Source organism: Apteryx rowi, unplaced genomic scaffold, assembly GCF_003343035.1.
Source record: "Apteryx rowi isolate R43461 unplaced genomic scaffold, aptRow1 scaffold_4, whole genome shotgun sequence".
Classification (NCBI taxonomy): domain Eukaryota; kingdom Metazoa; phylum Chordata; class Aves; order Apterygiformes; family Apterygidae; genus Apteryx; species Apteryx rowi.
The window spans coordinates 371,174-388,874 of NW_020450529.1; the positions used below are offsets into that span (position 1 = coordinate 371,174).

The 17,701-nt window shown below is 40.1% G+C and overlaps 1 protein-coding gene across 5 annotated transcripts in view; it reads left to right on the forward strand.

Annotated features, from left to right (window-relative positions):
- Positions 1 to 17,701, forward strand: part of TMCC1 (transmembrane and coiled-coil domain family 1) — a 122,759-nt gene that overhangs the window by 6,247 nt on the left and 98,811 nt on the right. For 4 of the 5 annotated variants that reach the window (XR_003255024.1, XR_003255023.1, XR_003255025.1 and 1 more), the window contains exons 2-3: positions 8,014 to 8,070; positions 10,670 to 11,376. Coding sequence is in view for 2 of the 5 variants with exons in the window: in XM_026074949.1 (XP_025930734.1) it covers positions 10,831 to 11,376 (546 nt within the window). In the remaining 3 variants the exon portion in view is untranslated. The remainder of the gene's footprint in view (positions 1 to 8,013; positions 8,071 to 10,669; positions 11,377 to 17,701) is intronic. The other variant, XM_026074956.1, reaches the window with a different exon arrangement.

Below are 17,701 nucleotides of genomic sequence, written 5' to 3' on the forward strand. Positions count from 1 at the left end.
CCCACACACACACACACACTCTATTTTGACACTGAATGGGGCTAGGGTTAATCTTTGTAAATTGTTTGAAGTCAAAGCTTCTACTTTTTAACTCATCTGATGCTAAATATGAGTGGAAAGCTTTCGTATACCTGATACCAACAGTGGTAGAAAACAGTCGGAAAAGCTTGTGATTTTGCTGAGCCAAATGAAAACTACTTTTGATCTATCTTTTAGTAAGTCAAGTCAACATTACTGAAAGCTCAGAGAATGAGCACTGGTTTTGAGTCATCAGGGGGAGTATTTTACCACTCTGTGCCAGGTTAGTTCTACTTTCTTCTTTTGCAAGTCACTGTAAATATAATACTTCTCAAAATTCAGGGCTAAAAGCACTTGTTAAAACCACATGTAGCGTGGGTTGCTGGTAGGTGATATCGTTCTTTGCAAGCCTGTTAACGTAGCTTGCTTTAACCCTCTCATGTAACTCCAAGTCTGAAATAAAGCTTTCTCTTAGAACTGGAGGTGCTAAATCCTGCCGTCTTCTGCACTGGCATTGTCACACAGATGAACCTGCTAGGAGTTAAAGCGAGAGGCTATCTCTTTTTTATGACTAGCATGCCTAAAAGTCTCTCTAATCCCCAGTGTTCTGTAAAAGCTATAGTGCACCCTTTTTTCTCTTGGGAAGTGGAATGAAAATACCCGTATTTCCACTCTTTGTGATTCACTTGTTCCTGACATTTGAGGCAGCTTTGACACATTGAAAGTGGCAGCATCTCCTGGCAGACGGACAATAAGGACAAGAAGAGCTTTGCGCGTGCGTGCGCGCGCCTTCTCTCTCTCGCTCTCTCCCTGTTTCTCTCCTGAAAAGATACTGCCAAAATTTCTGGCATGGCCTAATAATGTTGTATTTTTCGAGAGGCTGGAGCATCTGATCCAGATAATGCAAATGTTGATAGCAAAAGTAGGTAGTAGGAGCATAAATCCTCACAGTTGAATGATTTGAGATGTTCCAAGGAATGAAATCTGTTCTGATGAACAATTTCTTGCAAGTGGGGGAAACTAAAGAAACTAAATTATTCCTTTTCACCTTTGCATGTATATAATTAATTTAGTCTTTCAAGGCAGGCTTTTTTATTACTGTACTACTCTTGGCTTTTTTCCATGAGAAGAAATAATTCCACAGCTGGTCTCAACCGTGTAAATGAAACAGTTGCCTCTACAGCAGTGAAATCAGAGCATTTCTATGCTGCTGTATGTCCCTGCAACAGTGACAACTGATTAAAGCAATTTAAAACAGTTTATTCAAGCGGTGAACTGCGGCTTGTTTTGAGAAATAGTACTCAGCACCTGAAGTTGGATTTTAAATGAGAATGACATGAATATATACTGTTGTAGCAGTTTCTTCTTGTTATGGACCAAGTAAGCTTGAAGCCTTCCTCATCTCGGAATTGAGAGGAGCAGGTTGTGCTGATTGCTGCATTTTCCCAAATTATCATGTCTTAAGCAACCTTCACCCCCTTGCCTTCCTCAGGGCTGTGGGGCTGTTAGCTTTCCTTTGATTGCCTCCTGCTTTATCCATAGTCAGCATGCCTCTAGCCAGCCTGGATGCACCCAGCTATTGCTGCCTGTTTTGGAGCTGTGCACCTGGGACTGATTTTATCTATGTCATTCTCTTCCCTGCTCAAGTCCTTGACAATCACTTCACAATTGCTTATGACTTTACTGCCTGCCAGAATGTAGAGAGATAAGTCACATAATATTAATAAAACCCAACTAATATGCAGGTCTTTATTGTTCATCTTGTTGTGAGCTGTGACTTCAGACTGTGAGTGTATGCAGGCATCTAATGAAAAATGACTTGTTGCTATTGATTATGTTAGCCAGTGTCTTATTGCTGTCTTGGAATGCTTGTTCCTTATTTCCCTATATACAGAGCTCTTTTCTTTATGGAAGACCCAATATTTTGAATATTCTCTTGATATTTCTCCTTTCTTTTCCAAAATGCTTTAGGAAAGGTAGTTTCTCCATTTTCAAAAGGCAATATATGAACTGCAGAAATCAAATTATTTTTGTTTGGGTGAGTCCTTGCTGAAGCTGATGCGAGATGCTGTTTCTCCTGCTATTCTGATCATAGTTTCAGATCTGAGGCTTTTGATAACACCATTTTGAAGTAATTATTCCCTGTGTCCATACTGCCTGTCATCTTTCACCTCATCCTCAAGTTGCTATAACACAACTCTGGTAAGATTCTTCCCATTTTTTTCAAAGCTGAGTTGATTTTTTTTTTTCCTGTTTCAGTTCATATTGCAGCCACAGAAACAGCTGTGTGTGGAACAACTAAAATGGTGGGATGTCATGCTGTGGGGTTGAAAAGGAGCAACAGGGGGCAAAAGAGGGTGGAAATTCTTTGAATTATTTCTGTCATACGCTTTGCCTTGTGAAGGAGCAGCCTCGGATCCCTGCCGGGGCTGCGGCCGCTTGCTCCGGCTGCGGAGATGGTCCGTTCGGAGGCCTTCCAGTGACGCGCTGAGTTCACAACATGCAGCTGGGCCGTTTGTAGAACACAAATGTGGTTGTAACCTTTTTTCTTTAGCAAAGAGCAGAGCTGTGCCTGAGGAAATACTGTAGATCGGCTTTCTTTTCAGTGTGGTTTTGAGGAAGAGTGGGTGAGGATGTGGCTTTTTTGAAACAGGTCAGAAAATAGAGTGCAAGTGTCAGCTGTTGGTCATGTCTAGGCAAACTGTGCAGCTGTAAACTGCAGCCTTGTGAAACTTCTTCCACAGCATACTTATTTTTGATGGGCAGAATGTAAAACATTAATTTTTAATCCGTCTTGTTAAAAAGAAAGACTTGCTAAAAGTCAAATTTCCTTTTTATGTCTAGTAAAACAGTCTTTATAGGAGTTCTTTGCATATACAAAAACCCATCAAATGTGTTTTTATTCTAAAATACCTGCAGGCTTCATTTCTAGTGTTGTCTCTGAATCTTTAAGTCCATTCACGAAAATTATAGAAAATGTATATATGTGAGCGACTGTGGATATTGGCAAATTGAAAGGTTCTAGTTAAATCTTCTTTGATCTAGATTTAACTTTTCTGAGGCACTGCCTTTATAATGTGATGGCAAATAGCCTGTGTCTAGTCTTTGGCCTTGTACACTATCTGCTCATAAGCAAATCAAAAGGAGGCAGCAGTGAAACAACCTGTCAAAATGGCATTCACCTTATAGGGGTAAAGTTTAAGTTTGTTTTTCTACTCCAAAAGCCTTATGTAACCTGAAGGCAGCTGCTTGACCTTTCTATGTTTGGTTCTTCATCTGAAATCTAAAGAAGTAATTGTAACTGACTGTAAAGTAGGATCTTTCCAAGGGTAAATACATAGACTTATTCACCTGCTGTGGTAATGCAAACCTGTAAGTACTTTATATAGCTAAGGAATTCATCAAGGTGAAAAAAGTGTATTAAACTTAACCAGTGCTTTTTAAAAAGAGCAAAAAAAACCTGTTAAACTGAGGAACCAGTGACATTGCCCCACAATGAGACTATTATGGAATAGTAGCTCTAGAAGCAGCTTCCCAGTCTTGAAACTCTTGGAATACATTATAGGTCTCAAGCTATAGACTCTGAAATGCGTTGCTTTGATTTTCATGACAAAGCCAGTTTAACCCCAGATATCCAGTCCCTCATCCTGCACTTTATCCACCAAACTGTGCTCCTGCCGAATCCGTGTTTTGAGAAGGGAGATCAAGGATAGCACAGATGGCATCGTTCAGCTGACTTCCTTCTTGACTTCTGGATAATGTTGTGAATAGGCTGGCGGGTTTAGGGAAATCATTAGGCAGAAATCGGTAAAACCTATTATTATCTTAGTATCTTGTTTTTGTCCTGAAATGCTGTACAACTGGCTTAAAAACTGGGCAGTAGGTCTCTTGCTCTGCCCGTGTCCTCGTACCTCCTGTCTGGCTGGACTGCACGGTTTGGGCTCCCTTATCCAAAGCCCTGTGGATTAAACCAGTGAATTTCTTGGGGCGTGCCGCCTGCCGCTCCTTCCCGGTTCATCAAACCTGATTGCCTTTGGGCTGTTGCCCTTTCAGGAAAGTCTGAGCTGCAGAGCCAGAACGGAGATGCGGCTCATGTTACACACTCCAGGCAGGTGTTTTTCCTCTTTTGCTAACTGCACTGTTTAATTTGCTGAGTCTTTCTGTATTTGTCTTTCAGTTTGCTCTTTCAGCCACGCTCCATTTACTTTCCTGCTCTGTGTAACTTCATCGTTAGGGTTGTGGCTAGGTGGGGGGCAACCATATAACTTTTGTCCCTTGTTCTTCCTTTGGGCTTTGCTAGAATTCTAAGAAATCTTTTCTTGTGTGAATTTTGGAGGAGTAGAGGGAGTTCTGTCCTGAAAACTACAGGTATCCTTTCCATTAAAGATAGTATTGGTTTTGACCTTTAAGTCTTTTTTTCGGTTTTCTGCCATATCACTTAGTTTCTTTGTGTTTAATTATTTCTTATGTCTTTTTTTCCATTCTTGCCTCAGTTTTCCATTCTGATGTTTTAAAAATTGTTCTGTCATAGCATAATAGCTATATATACCTGTTTCTCTAGGTATGTGTAGTCATACCACTATCCAGTTCTTCTGAGTCAAATTATTTACTCCATTATCGTCTTCCTCTTTGAATGTTCTCCAAACCGCAGCCCCCTAGAATCTTACACCCATTCCGGTTTTTCCCAAGTTCCTCTTTCTGACAGGATTACTTGTAAACACCCAAGGCTTCTCCTTATTTGCTCTGCTGCTTGTTGCTGCTGAACAATGATACTTTTGAAGTGTCTTAATCCTTCTGCGGACCTAAGCTGCTTGCTAGGATTCCCAGTTCCCATAGTATGGTATTTTCCAATATGTGACTATTGCCCGTCCAGTCTTTTTTGCTAAACTGTTTGCCTTGATACTGAATCCTTTTTGAGATGAATTTCTCAAAATAATCTGGGCTTTCTCAAGGCAATCTGGGCTCTTAATAAAAAATATCCTTCCCTTGAGGCAACTAAAAAACCCTGTTTTTTGCTAAACAGGAGAAATTATAAGCATCTACATAAGATCCCTGCTAACTGTAGACTACAACTCCATGATGAGATATTAATTTGAGATTTTATGTAATAAAACAAATGTGAGAGTTCTTTAGATAATTGTACTTGAACATTAATGTTAAGGGTTTGAAATATTCAAATACTGTGCAAATAATAGGTATTGAAATATTCTGCAAAAAGGCAGAATCTTGGGTTTTCTTTTATTGAAAATACATTTTTTTTTCCTTCCGCATTTCTGCAGTTCTGTACTGTTTGTGTCTGTAACAAGTGCTCACACTTCAAATGTCAGTCCTGAGCTGTGTTTCAATGGTAGTTTCAGAGTTCATTTTACTTGCAAATAATTGTATTTTTGAAGTGAATTCATTTAGAGTCAACATTTACTTGAATACAGTTTAACCAAAATCTAATGGGCCAAGATTTTTTTTGACTTCTGATGTTGATCTTAAATACTTGACAAATTCCTGAAATTTTCATGTTATGTAGTGTTTGAGGGAAATGGTTATAAGGAAAGAATGGAAAGTAACTGTTTTTCCTTGTAGATGTTCCTGCTGTCTGGAGCAAAACAGCACCAGCAATACTTGATTTATTTCCGTCCTCCCTCCAAATTCTCTAATATGTATATGTAGCATTCATGCTAGTTAAATGGCTCTGCAATAGAGGTGTTACATTTGTGAAAACATAAGAAGGTGGCTAAGATTTTGTCTGTTCTTCAGTACGGGAAAGTGGAGAAACTTCAATCAGACCAGTGCAGTAGTTTTCCAAGATTCAGAAGAAAAATAGAGATTCTGACAGAAAATGAGAAATGATTTGTATTTGTCAGTGAAGACTCTGATTCACAGAGGGAAATGTGAGTAGTTGTCATGACTTTACGTCTCAAGCCAGTCCACGGGGGCTCTGGAACATGGACTGTGCGGTGTAAAGGCTGGGAATTGAATCGAGTCAGAAGCATCTGTTGACCTACAGAATCTTATAGTGCCATAGAACATCTCTATGAAGACCTACCTGGCAGAATTTGTTAGTGGTACCTTGCACGTTAACAATATTTTGCACACGGTGCCTAATTCTCTACTCAAACTGTTGTAGAAACAGTTTCTTCTATGTCAAAACTTTTTTCAAAAATACTTTCATTCATCTTCCCTATATCACTTTTTTCCTAATTTCTTCATATTTGCTGTCATCACTTCCTTCTTCATATTCTAGCATCCTACTTAAGTGTTTCTAATTAACATTTTCTTGCTCTCTGCTGTCTTTCTGGAGATGGGAATCTGAGATGTGTAATAGTCAAAATCTCCCAGTAGTGCAGTGTTTTGTAGTACTCCACTGAGTGCTAATGTATTCTGAAGCTTGCTTCATTTTTATTCTGCAATAAAATGTAATAAATATGGATAAGATCCCTGAAATATAAAGTGCTTTAAAGAGAATAGGTATAGTTTGGAGCAAGTTATCCCATGCTTCTGTGCCCTGCACCTAGGGGAGGATTATCTCTGTTGGTAAGATGGTGCTTCATGCTGACCACTTTATTCTTTAAGCTTTGCTGAAACTGTCCAGGAGAGTTTGATTATGATGGGTTTCCTTATATTTAAGGCTTTTCCTTTTGGAAGCTTTAACCGATTGCCAAATTCAATTTTCATGGATGATCAAAGGTTTAGTTAGGATCTTGGCTTCATCTCAAAGAGCTCAATTACTATTAAAACCCTTAAACAAATTCTAAAGCATTAAGGAGCTAGCTACTTCCATAGTTCATTTCTAGATAGTCACTGAAAATTCAGCCTTTGGAAAGGTTACCAAAGTGTTTTAGATCCTGGTTAGCTGTTGGTGAGTTGTATTTTGTTTGCCTATAGATGTGTTCCTTTACAAGAAAAAAAGTACTACAGTGTTTATTTTGGTCTTACCAGAGTACCAAGGATCAAATCACCCCAAATAAAGACCCATTAGGCAAGTATGGCTTCGAAGCTTGTGTCACTCTCCTCAAGAACTAATGAGTAACTAATCACCTTCAGAAAATCAGGGTGATTTAGCTGTGTTTCAAAATAGTATCTGAACCCTCCCACAAGTCTGGCTACAGAAATGCTGCCAGTTTATCTGTTGTCGCTGCCCTGTTGTCATCTTCTAATGGTATTCCTCTAGCAGGCCTTCGTCCGTATGTTTCCTTGTCACAAACAGCAAACGGCTCATCAAAACGCCCTTGAAATACATTGTCCTCTCCTTTAGGAAAACGGAGCAAGGCCGAAACAATGACCTTGGGCATGGTATGCTTTGCCTAGGCTGGACTCAAGCTTCTGGATCCCTTACGCTGGTTCTGCGTTGAGTGTGACTCGAGGTTTCACTATCACGTCTGCGCAGAAGGGGTTCGGTGCGTCAGAGCAGCGTAGCCTTCGCAGGGCGCTGCGGCGGTGCCGCTGGGGTAGCGGAGGCAGCGATAGCTTTCCTGCCCCCCGGTCAAGGGTGCCGTTATGCGTAATCGCAGTTCAGCCAAGGTTAGAGGCGCTTGCACAAGCGTTGCTGTCAGACGAGCTGGAAGGTGGTCGTGTTTCAGAGTGCTCACAGTTCTTATGGCATAGTAGGTGAGCCCCAGATAAACAAGAGCAAAGCGGCTTCACCTGTGCCCAGAATATTTGAATGAATAAATAGGAGAAAATAAATTTGTGCAGACCAGTCTGTCTTTGCAGGCTGTAGCCGGAAGGCTAGCTGTGCTTTTGGCACATACTGGTGGCCGTAAATCCTAAGAGGAAACATTCTTTCACAAGAACTTTGTGATTAATCCTATAAGATTCAGTTTTAACTTCAATTATATTTGTATTCTTCCAGCTATTTGAGAGTTTAAAATAGTCTGGCTTCCAGGGCAGTTGCATTTAAATGAAAAATGTAGAGTTGGAACCATCCTCACTTTGTGCCATCTATGTACATCTTTCCTCCCCTTTCCAGGATTTGCATCTCATACCCAATTTCTTTTGCAGTTTTGTTCAGCAGAGGGACCCCTGTATGTCAGCCATGCTTAAGGACAACTGATGGAGGCAAGTACTAGTTTATATATTCACACCTATCTAATATTGGTTTTGGCAGTTTCTCCTTTTGAACTGTTTTGTTTCCCAGTGCTGCTGTGAAATAATTGCAAAATGGAGGACTATATGAACATGTTCTGGGATGTAATAATATTATAGCATCTTCTGCTCAGTGTGACTGTATGGAATTATTAATTTTGTCTCTGATGTACTGTCTTCTCATAGGAATCAGGAATGTGTGTTCCTGAGCTTTATGCTACAAGGCACTCTTTCCTCTCTCAAACAGAATGTAAAGGTTATAAATGGAAAAACAAGCACAAAACTTGAATACTAATGGAAATAAATGTGCTAATTAATCTTGCTGACTCATAGCTCTTATTTCTGAGTAAAGTTTTTTCCCTTAAAGTAGATACTAGGACAAATGAATAGTTTTAAGGAATTTCATACCAGAAATGCAATCTGAAAAGCTCTTTTTCAGGCCCACAACAGATTTATCAAATGGAAATATGAATGGACAGATGTTCACAAAGCTCCTGCAGGAGCCTTTTAAAGATACAAGTCAGTGTAATTTCAGAAATCAATCTCAGAATACGCAGGGATAGCAGTGACTTGTTTGTGAATTAATTGTAGCCTGATTTGTATCAGGTTGGTTTATATGTAAGAAGAGGCAGATTAATGGTTTCCACCAAAATAATACATGGAACTCTAGTTAGACTGAAGTGATGTTCTTTAAGATCATCATTATTACCAGTGATAATCTGGATGGAAAACTACAGTTCAGAAAAATAAATACCGAGGGAATTGCTAAAATAAAGGCAGCCATAGGTCAGCTGTCAAGTTGTCTTTTATACACCAAATAATTCTGGGGCTTTTGCTGTTTAACTAGTGAGACTTTTTGCCGGAACCATATTGTGAAGACCTACACTTCAGCTTTCTGGAAAGACTTTTACATTAGGAAAAGTAAAAGTAATATTAAAAATAAGAGAGCTTGAAAGTCCAAGGAAGTTACTAGCTATAAAGGCACTAAAGTAATTTAAGTATGTTAAGTATGTAAAAATAAAAGGTTGACTGCTAAATGTTTCTGATTCTGCCACAGAACTTCTGCATGAATATAGGTGCGTAACTTCATTTTTCTGGGCTGCGGTTTATTACTTTGCTTTTAATAGGTTATTCATTAAACTGGCCAATACATTGAGACTCAATGCTTATAACATGTTTTCAAAGTACTCATATATGGAGGAATACAAATATATTTATAGAAAGCAAAATGCTGGAATATAAGTAGTGAATTTCATCTCGCCTCCGGCTGATAGCTAAGACATTTGGAAAAATGGAAGAGTGAGGCAGCTCTTTTGATATATTTTGGATGCCAATTTGGACAGCGTTTTGGAATATCTGCTTCATCGGTTGTGCCAGGCTTCAGGTGCACAAAATTGAGAGCTCTCTAATTGTAACCTCAATGCATTATGCTTCTGCAGCTGTTTTAAGATAGAAATGAATGCGCTTGCATCCCAAACATACATTGCATTTTAAATAAAATGGGTTTTTAAAGCTTGGGCTGCCTTCTGCCAAGATTGAGGTGGACCTCTGTGATCTGGGTTCTATATTTATAGAAGCCTAATCAAAACTTTCTCCTGCAAGAAAACAATGATCAGCTTCCGAGCATGTGATCTCATGGTGCAGATGTGAAACTCTTCCAGATACTGTGTCCTTCCTTCCTCTTTCCTTTGCTGCACTTCTCCAATAGTGTGTTGCTATGTAAGTGCTCAGCTGCAAGGTAGTATAACCAGCTCCTGTCTGAGCCCAGTCTGGTATGAGAGGTGAAGTTGAGATCGTCTGGGGAAAAACTGTGATTTCTTTCCATTAGAGGTTGAGCTCCAGATACATGGTGCTGCTACCATTCCCCTTTCAGGTCTGTCACTTAATCTACTTTTTAAAAGGTGTTTTTTATTTTCTTTGAGAATTGTGGACAAGATTATACCTATTGAAGCTTTTGTGCTTGCCTCGTCTTGTTTGAAGACAGATTATCACATCTAGTTGCCTGTGCCATCAGTAGATGCTGGCGGTAATGAGCTGTTTCTTCTATTTGGAAAAGCATAACTGATTTGGAAATGTTATGTTTTCTTGCATGTATGAAATACTGTGCAGTTAGGCATTCCGCAGGAAAATCAGGTAGGTAGAGCAGACATTACATTTGAAGCACAAGATCAAATCTTTGATAAGAAACAAAATTAATTCTGCCAAAGAGTAACATGGTATGCCTTAACTGATCTATAGAAGTTTAACCTCATGTTCTCTTAAATATTATTATGGGCTCTGTTCTTAAAAGAAAACTGTTTTTTCCTTGCTTACCCCTTTTAGGCCAGCATTTTTACCTTTCTTGCTTCCCTATATACTTTGCGCTGGGCTTCTTTCCCTAGGCAGTAAATGAGTTGTCCCATGCAAGCTTTGGCCTCTGCGTACAGCCTAGATGCAACTAATACCATGGTTGAAGGATGCTTGGAAAACTGATGTATTTTGTGGTGTTAATGGCATGTTTTGCGCATTAGATTTTTTTAACCCACTACTTTCTGCATGGATGTATAATAATGGCTCTTTTGTTTAACATTAGATAAGCATGAGATCACCGTGGCACAACTGCATGTGTAGTCACTGAAGCAATTGCACACCTAATTGGCTGACAATCTTGGCATTTTTAAAACAAACAAGCCTTTTAAAAGCAGGGGACCTATTTATATATGAATAGTCAAATAGACCTGTTGGGTGTCACCAATGGAGCCCTCTGGCAGTGAACAGATGTGTGATGACCCTGATCCTGGAGGCAAATCCCAAGATCAAGAGACCAAAAAACAGCATGAATCAGAGCAAAAATTATCCAAAATAACGCATAATGCTTTGGAGAACATTAATGTGATTGGTCAAGGCTTGAAGCACCTTTTCCAGCACCAGCGCAGGAGGTCCTCAGTTTCTCCCCATGATGTTCAGCAAGCTCAGGCTGATCTGGAGTCTGAAATGGATTTGGAAAGCCAAAGCGCCTGTGCTGAAATTGATGGTGTCTCCACCCAACCCACAGCTCTGAATCGAGTGCTTCAGCAGATCAGAGTGCCACCTAAAATGAAGAGAGGGACAAGCCTGCACAGCAGGCGGGGCAAGATGGACCCTCCAAAAGGAAGCCCACAGATCAACAGGAGGTCTGCCCAAGATATTCAATCAGGTCGGCCCAGATCGTCATCTACTACTGATGCTCCCACCAACTTGTCTGTGATGGAGATAGCTTCTTCTCTCTATGTAGGTGGAGAGGATGCTTCAGCAGCAGCAGTAAGTTACTTAGATTTACCTTTGGTCTTTATCATCCACTTGTATGTTTTCTTAAGCCTTTTGAATCTTGTTTCTAAAAGCAAGTTTCTTTCAGCAAACACTTATGCTACTGTGCTCAAAAGATTCTTTAGTGGTGAAGCAAAGAGCTTAAAAAGATGCCAGCATTAGCTGTTTTCTCATATGGCAGTTGGTTTATTTTGTATGTATTTGATCACTGAAATGAGTGCTACTTTTGAAGTGCATTAGGTTGGTAGGATGGTGCACCGCAGACAAACAAGGAATGATGTAAAGAGCAGCAGCTGGAGTAGCCCTGGCTAGGAACTGCTGCAACAACACCTTGTATTTACTTAGGTGGCTTTCTTCTTCCTCTCATTTTATTGCGTATTTTATAAAAATGAGAACTTGGAGTTTGAGTGAATGGAGTGGTGGATATTTTAGGCTGTTGAGAGGCTATGATAACACTAAATCTAGCATGAGACTGAACTACAGTGCCTGGTTGACTGAATCTGATTTAGGTCAGCAGGGCTGCCACGTGGATCTGGAGTCACTGCTGTTTCTTTGAGTTTGTCTAGCCTATGCGGAAAAAGCACTCACTGGAATGGCAGTCTGTTCTGTGGCATGTTAGGTATGTTGGTTCATTGATGATACCAAGAAGCAGTGTTTGTCTTGTCTTACCTCTCTTCTTTCCCAGATCAATTTAGTTGAAGTGCTCCTTCTGAAAAACGAGCTTTCTGATTTAACTCAAGTTATAACCAGTTTTTCCTAAAGAGCTTTGCAGGCTTGTTCATTGGGGGATAAACTCTTTGATAAAGATAGGAAGCACTGTGAAACTGAGTTCTATTTTTTTATGCTCTTTTAATCAAAGAGGGATTAAAGAATGAAGTGCTAAACAAAGAAGATGCAGAATTGATTCACTGTAGCAATGTTACAATCTGTAATTCTGGAAAATATCTCTTGTCAGTAGTGAGGACCAATCATACATGAGAAGGTCGAGTTGGGGATGAGTTTACTGCTGAAAAATTCACCACTATTTTTTGGCTGCATCATCTCTTGTGATTCTTTGTGCTTTTTTTTAACAGAGCTGAATCTTGAAAGCCGTGTTAAACAAGATTTTCAAATACTGAAAATCAGTGTAATGATAAATGATACCTTCTGTTCTGCTTTTATAACTGGGAAACTTACCTTGAATGTTACTGTTTCAATCTCTGCTTTGCTTGTACATTTTGATCACTGTGTATTCAGATACTAGGTTGCCCCATTACTGAATATGGAATTTGCTGGTCTGGAGAAGGGGCTTCATGTTAAGTACAACATTGAGTCTACTTATACCTGTAAGCTTTAAGTATTAGAACCTGAGTATCACAAAGATTATTAGAGTCATCTGACATTGATTCCTTTGAAAAATATGTTTAAGTTTTTTCTGAAGTTCAGATTTTGTGTGTTCTGGAAAAACTTAGAATGTTGACGGATATAAAGATTTTTGACCAAGTAGCCTTTTGTTTATGTAAGGATACTCTGTGCTCTGCTGTAATATACTGCTGAAGTAAGCTGTCAACTAATTTTGTCCTGCAGCACATTCATGTGTTTTTCAGTTGCAGATGAACTGCAACTGACTCCTTTTCAGAGTTTCCCTTGTGTAGCAGACCTACTTGAGCCCTATTATTATTATTTTTTTTTTACTTCTGATTTATACTACTAAATTCAGATGCTAAAAACATCTACTGTGTTAAGGGTGTCGGAGACTGAACTTCCCAGCTAAGACACCACAGACTTCTATCAGGCTACTCTTTAAATTTGATGAAGATGTGAGAATGAAGTTCACTTGTGGCCTGGTTTTTAGCTTCTTCCTGGAGACCACTGGTGTTGGTGTGTCAGTTGCTAGTAGCTTGGAGTGGCAGTGGTTGTATTTATCCGATTATCAAAACCAATGCTGTGATCAATATTCCAAGATTGCATATGAAGAAAAGTGTTTCAGCTGGTTGCCTTCTCCCTCCCTCCCAAAAGAAAAGGGTGCAAAACTGTTAACATTACAATGTACCTTGTGTCTTAGTTGTCACATGAGAAGGCTGACCTTTTGGCTAGACAGCTTAGGATCTGACCAGGAGTCCTAAATGGACTGAGAAACAATCCTGCTAGTGTTTGATACTAAGATTGTCATGGTTCTAAAGCTTAAATAGATTTTTTGTTATGCAAGTTTGTTCTTTTTTGTATACTACCTTCAATTTCTTTGGATGGATGACAAATTAAGTATGAATAAGATCTCTTTAGTCTTCCATAGGCTGTCTCAGCTTGCCTGCACAGCAAGATTTTTCCCGTGTTGCACGTTGTTTTTCTCTCCCTTGCAGTCCACTTTGAAATACTTCACATGAGAACTGCCACCACTTTTTTCAGTATTTTACAGTATGATATATTCTGCTTTCAATGCATTTCCCTGATATTCATCCAGAAATTAGCATATCTTGAAGTTATAGCTAGTAATTACAAAAGTATTAGCATTAATTACAGTGCCATTCTAAGGAATGAGCTCTATCAATTGAATAAAGATTCCTCTTGGGAGGAGCACTGAAAGAGTCTGCCTGGAGCTGTATCTGAGGCTTTCATTTTCTGCCAACAATTAATAGAAACAGAATAAAGTAGATGTGAAAAATGTGTTCTCCTAGGTTGGGTTAACTTTGCAGTTGAACCCTATCAAAAAGAGGCGTCTTATTAGCTTCAAGTTTATTTGCTTACTGGCTCTCTTTTCATTGTGGGTGGACTCATGGTCTTTGTTTCAGGTGAATTTTGGGGAAAGTTAAGTTTTCAGAGTTTGTACCCAAAATGAGCAACTTGAGTTTATGTGTCGGTAGTCACGGAAGTAAACCGTCCTCTGCTACCAGATGTCGGTAGTCACGGAAGTAAACCATCCTCTGCTACCAGATGTCGGAGTGGGGGGACGGGCCCGGAGTAACGATGAGTCTCAATATGAGTATGGTCGTTCTCCCTTTATTAGAGCTTACACAGAGTATATATAGACAGGCGATAGAGCATGTGCTAGCAATAGCTGCATGATTGGCTACAGTTTCTGTCCACGCGCATAAAGCGGATATATGATTGGCGCAAAGTTGCCGTTCACGTGGAGGGGTTTGTCGGCCCCCTCCTTTACTTGTTTACCACCACTTGCCTTCCCCTTTTGTAATGGTCTAGGAATGTTCAAGGACAGTTCGCTGAGACGTGATGGCCCTCCCTTCATCATGAAGGCAGGATTGCTCACTTCTAAGAGATCATGCCCTCTCTCGCTTAACCATTCTTCCACATTTATGAAGCATGACAGCCTGTCTTTGGTCTGACAATTTAAAACTGTAGTTCCTTTATTTCGTGTGTGAGCAGGGAGATTCATTGGCCTTAAGAATATTAGGGAGGCATCTGGGAAAAGACCTGAAGAAGGTTGCCTTTCTCCCAACTATATCAACTGGTCTGATAAAATATATCACCTTCACCTAGCTGACTTGGATCGCTTGGCAGAAATGGCTGCCAATGCTTTGGCATGTCTTTTTTTTTCTTTTTTTTTTCCTGATAGTAACTGTATTCTGCTATAGCATCTGCTATGTGTACAAACAAATTTAAGAGCCTGTTATTGATGGATCTGCCCTTTGACTGAGAAGCAGCACTTGTGACTGCTCTTTCTACTGAGAAACCAGTTGTATTGAATAGTGCCCTCTATGCAAGGTGGCTTTTTGCTGCTTAACCAAGTGGTGGTCTTAACGAGCAGGTGGATATGAGACTTGTTGATTGCTTTGCCATGTCCTCAGCTGGTATGGCCTATGGCTTGGAGAGGGGCTGTTAAGGCTTTCTCTCTTTCTGCATATTTAAAAGGGAAGGGAGCAGACTGGTGTTTGATCAAAGATTTCATGTAGGGAAAGCAAAACATATCCTACAAGTAGAGTTGACAGTGATTTTGGAAGAATATCTACATGACATATTGCCTTCTTAAAGCTGTTGTTCCACATCCCTTGAACTGTACATGACAGTAGTATTGTTATAGCAGTTTTTTCTTGAGTCATAAACTTTAAAAATTCTGTTCTAAACTCAAAGATGAAATTTGTTCAAAATATGTGATAAGAGTAGACCAAGCCATATTATAAGGAACCTGTATCTGGAATTATTTTCCTCTTTTTAGTGAGTCCACTTCTCCCTTCCCAACCCTTAAACAGCATTTTGTAATCCTTTTATGAGTTTCTCCAAAACAGCACAAAAAGTCCTGTTTTTCCAAATTAAGAAAGTTGTTGAGGCATTTTAGATATTAGATGTTCTTCTCTTATAAGCTGGGATTGTAGCTTGTAGTTTGTTTCAATTTGTCCAGCCTTCCCCGCTTCAACACTGTTTTCAAATAGCTGTAACTTTGCAGAATTCTAACAATTTGGGCTGGTATTTTCTGGATTGTGTGCATGTCTTTTAATTTAAGGCAGTTTTTTTCCTAGAACAGTATTAGGAAAAATAATTTTTTCATTGCTTAAGAATCTTTAGAAAACACCTGTTTTTTGAAATTGTGATGTGAGCTATATCAGGAGGATGATCTTCTCTGTTGGGGATGTTTTGGATATTGGCTGGGAGCAGCTGCCACTCTGCCTAGGCTCTGCCGAGGCTTGCTGGGGGCTTGCAGGGGAGCCCTGACCGTTCTGCCCGCGTGGAGCATGCTCCCGGGAAGAGCCGAGCCGGCCCGGTCCCACTGCGGCGAGGGTCCCCCAGGACGCAGCTGGGCACTGCAGGTCAGAGCGAGAAAGCTGCCCCGTGTTCCCGGGGCTCCGCAGGCTGCCAGGTGGCTACTGCGGGAGAAGGAATTCTTGGCTCAAGGCGCTGAGGATAGGTTGGGACAGGGTCTAGGGGGAAAGTGCGGTGGGAAGCTATTTACCGTCACCTTATGCCTGTATTGCATCTGGATGCTGTGCAGATAGAGGGAGCCTGTCTGTGGTAGCTGAGGAACTGCCCCATTAGAAAAGCTCCTGCTTCTTCACTGCAGGGTCATTTATTATATATTACACACTTGAATGTGTTAACTGTTTTGTGTTCTCTTCCTTAGGCTTGAGAGCCTATTTTAAGCTACCGGATACATAGTGGGTTCTTTTCTTCATCTGTCTAGAATAACAATTTGCTTGACTTATATTGTATCTAATAACACTGTCAGTTATTTGAGTCTGGTGAAAACATCTCATTTTGAGATTTTTTGCTGCTACATTATCTTCTATGTAGCATGTTTCCTCCTTTTTTCAGCACTACAGCTATGTTAGCATGCTAATTTATGTCTCTATGGATTGCACCTTTAGAAGATTAGCGCTATCTTGAAATGCAGGCCAGTTAAGGGAAATGAATTGGCATAAAAATGAAGGTTAGGGTGAATACTGGATATTTTGGTAGGTAATGGCTAGCAGAAATCAAAAGGCAGACATGCAGTTGCCTGGTGAGATGTGCAAGAAGCCCTAGGAGCAGCATAGATTCTCTATAGATTTAGGGCAATAAAAGAACATAGTCCCGCTTCTGAAACTCAGGAATGAACCTGGCCTTTGGATTCCTGTGGGGTGGGCATACTGACAATTAATTTAGAAAACAAACAAAAGCCCTTAGGGGTTCATGTTCGTGTGCTGAAACAGACTGTTCATCCAAGTGGAATGAAGGTTATATTTTTTTACTTTATGAGACTCTGTGGAAGCAAAAGGCCTTCTTTGGGGGCTAAATCATCCAGAGACTTCCATGTCCAGATGTCCTTCTGTAGAGTTGCCTGAGTTACCAGCTGTTTTTTATTTTTGCATGTTGCATCATTTTTCTGCCAGATGATATGAAAGATGTACGCTACAGGCCTGAAGGGGCGTACCCGAGGAAATGCTGCATTGGTTCAGGTCCCAGTTTGGGGAAGTACACCTTGTCTGATGTCTAATTTGCGTATTTCAGTCTGTTGGAGAAGCCTTGTACAGCAGTTACACTATATCGGAGCTGACCCCAAATTTAGGTTTTGTCCAAGAAGATTTTTCCTTTGGCGTAACAAACTGATGGAGGTAATGGGGGGAAAGAGGGCAGACTGTGAAGCTGTTGGACCACCAAATTAACATTTCTGGTTTGTACCTGGAGCATAGACCCATAGTCTATGACTATAAGCTTGGCTTTCAGCAAAGCAACTGTCAGAGATGGCTAAAATTTCTGATGTACCTGGGTATAAATGCCTCTTTCTAAAAATCTTTGGAACATCAAAATGGAATATCTGGTATATGAATGTAGCTTGCTTACAAACCACTCTTGCAAGTGATTTTGAAAGAGACAGCTGCAATCTCCCCCATGCGTGTGAGGAAGAGGGAGG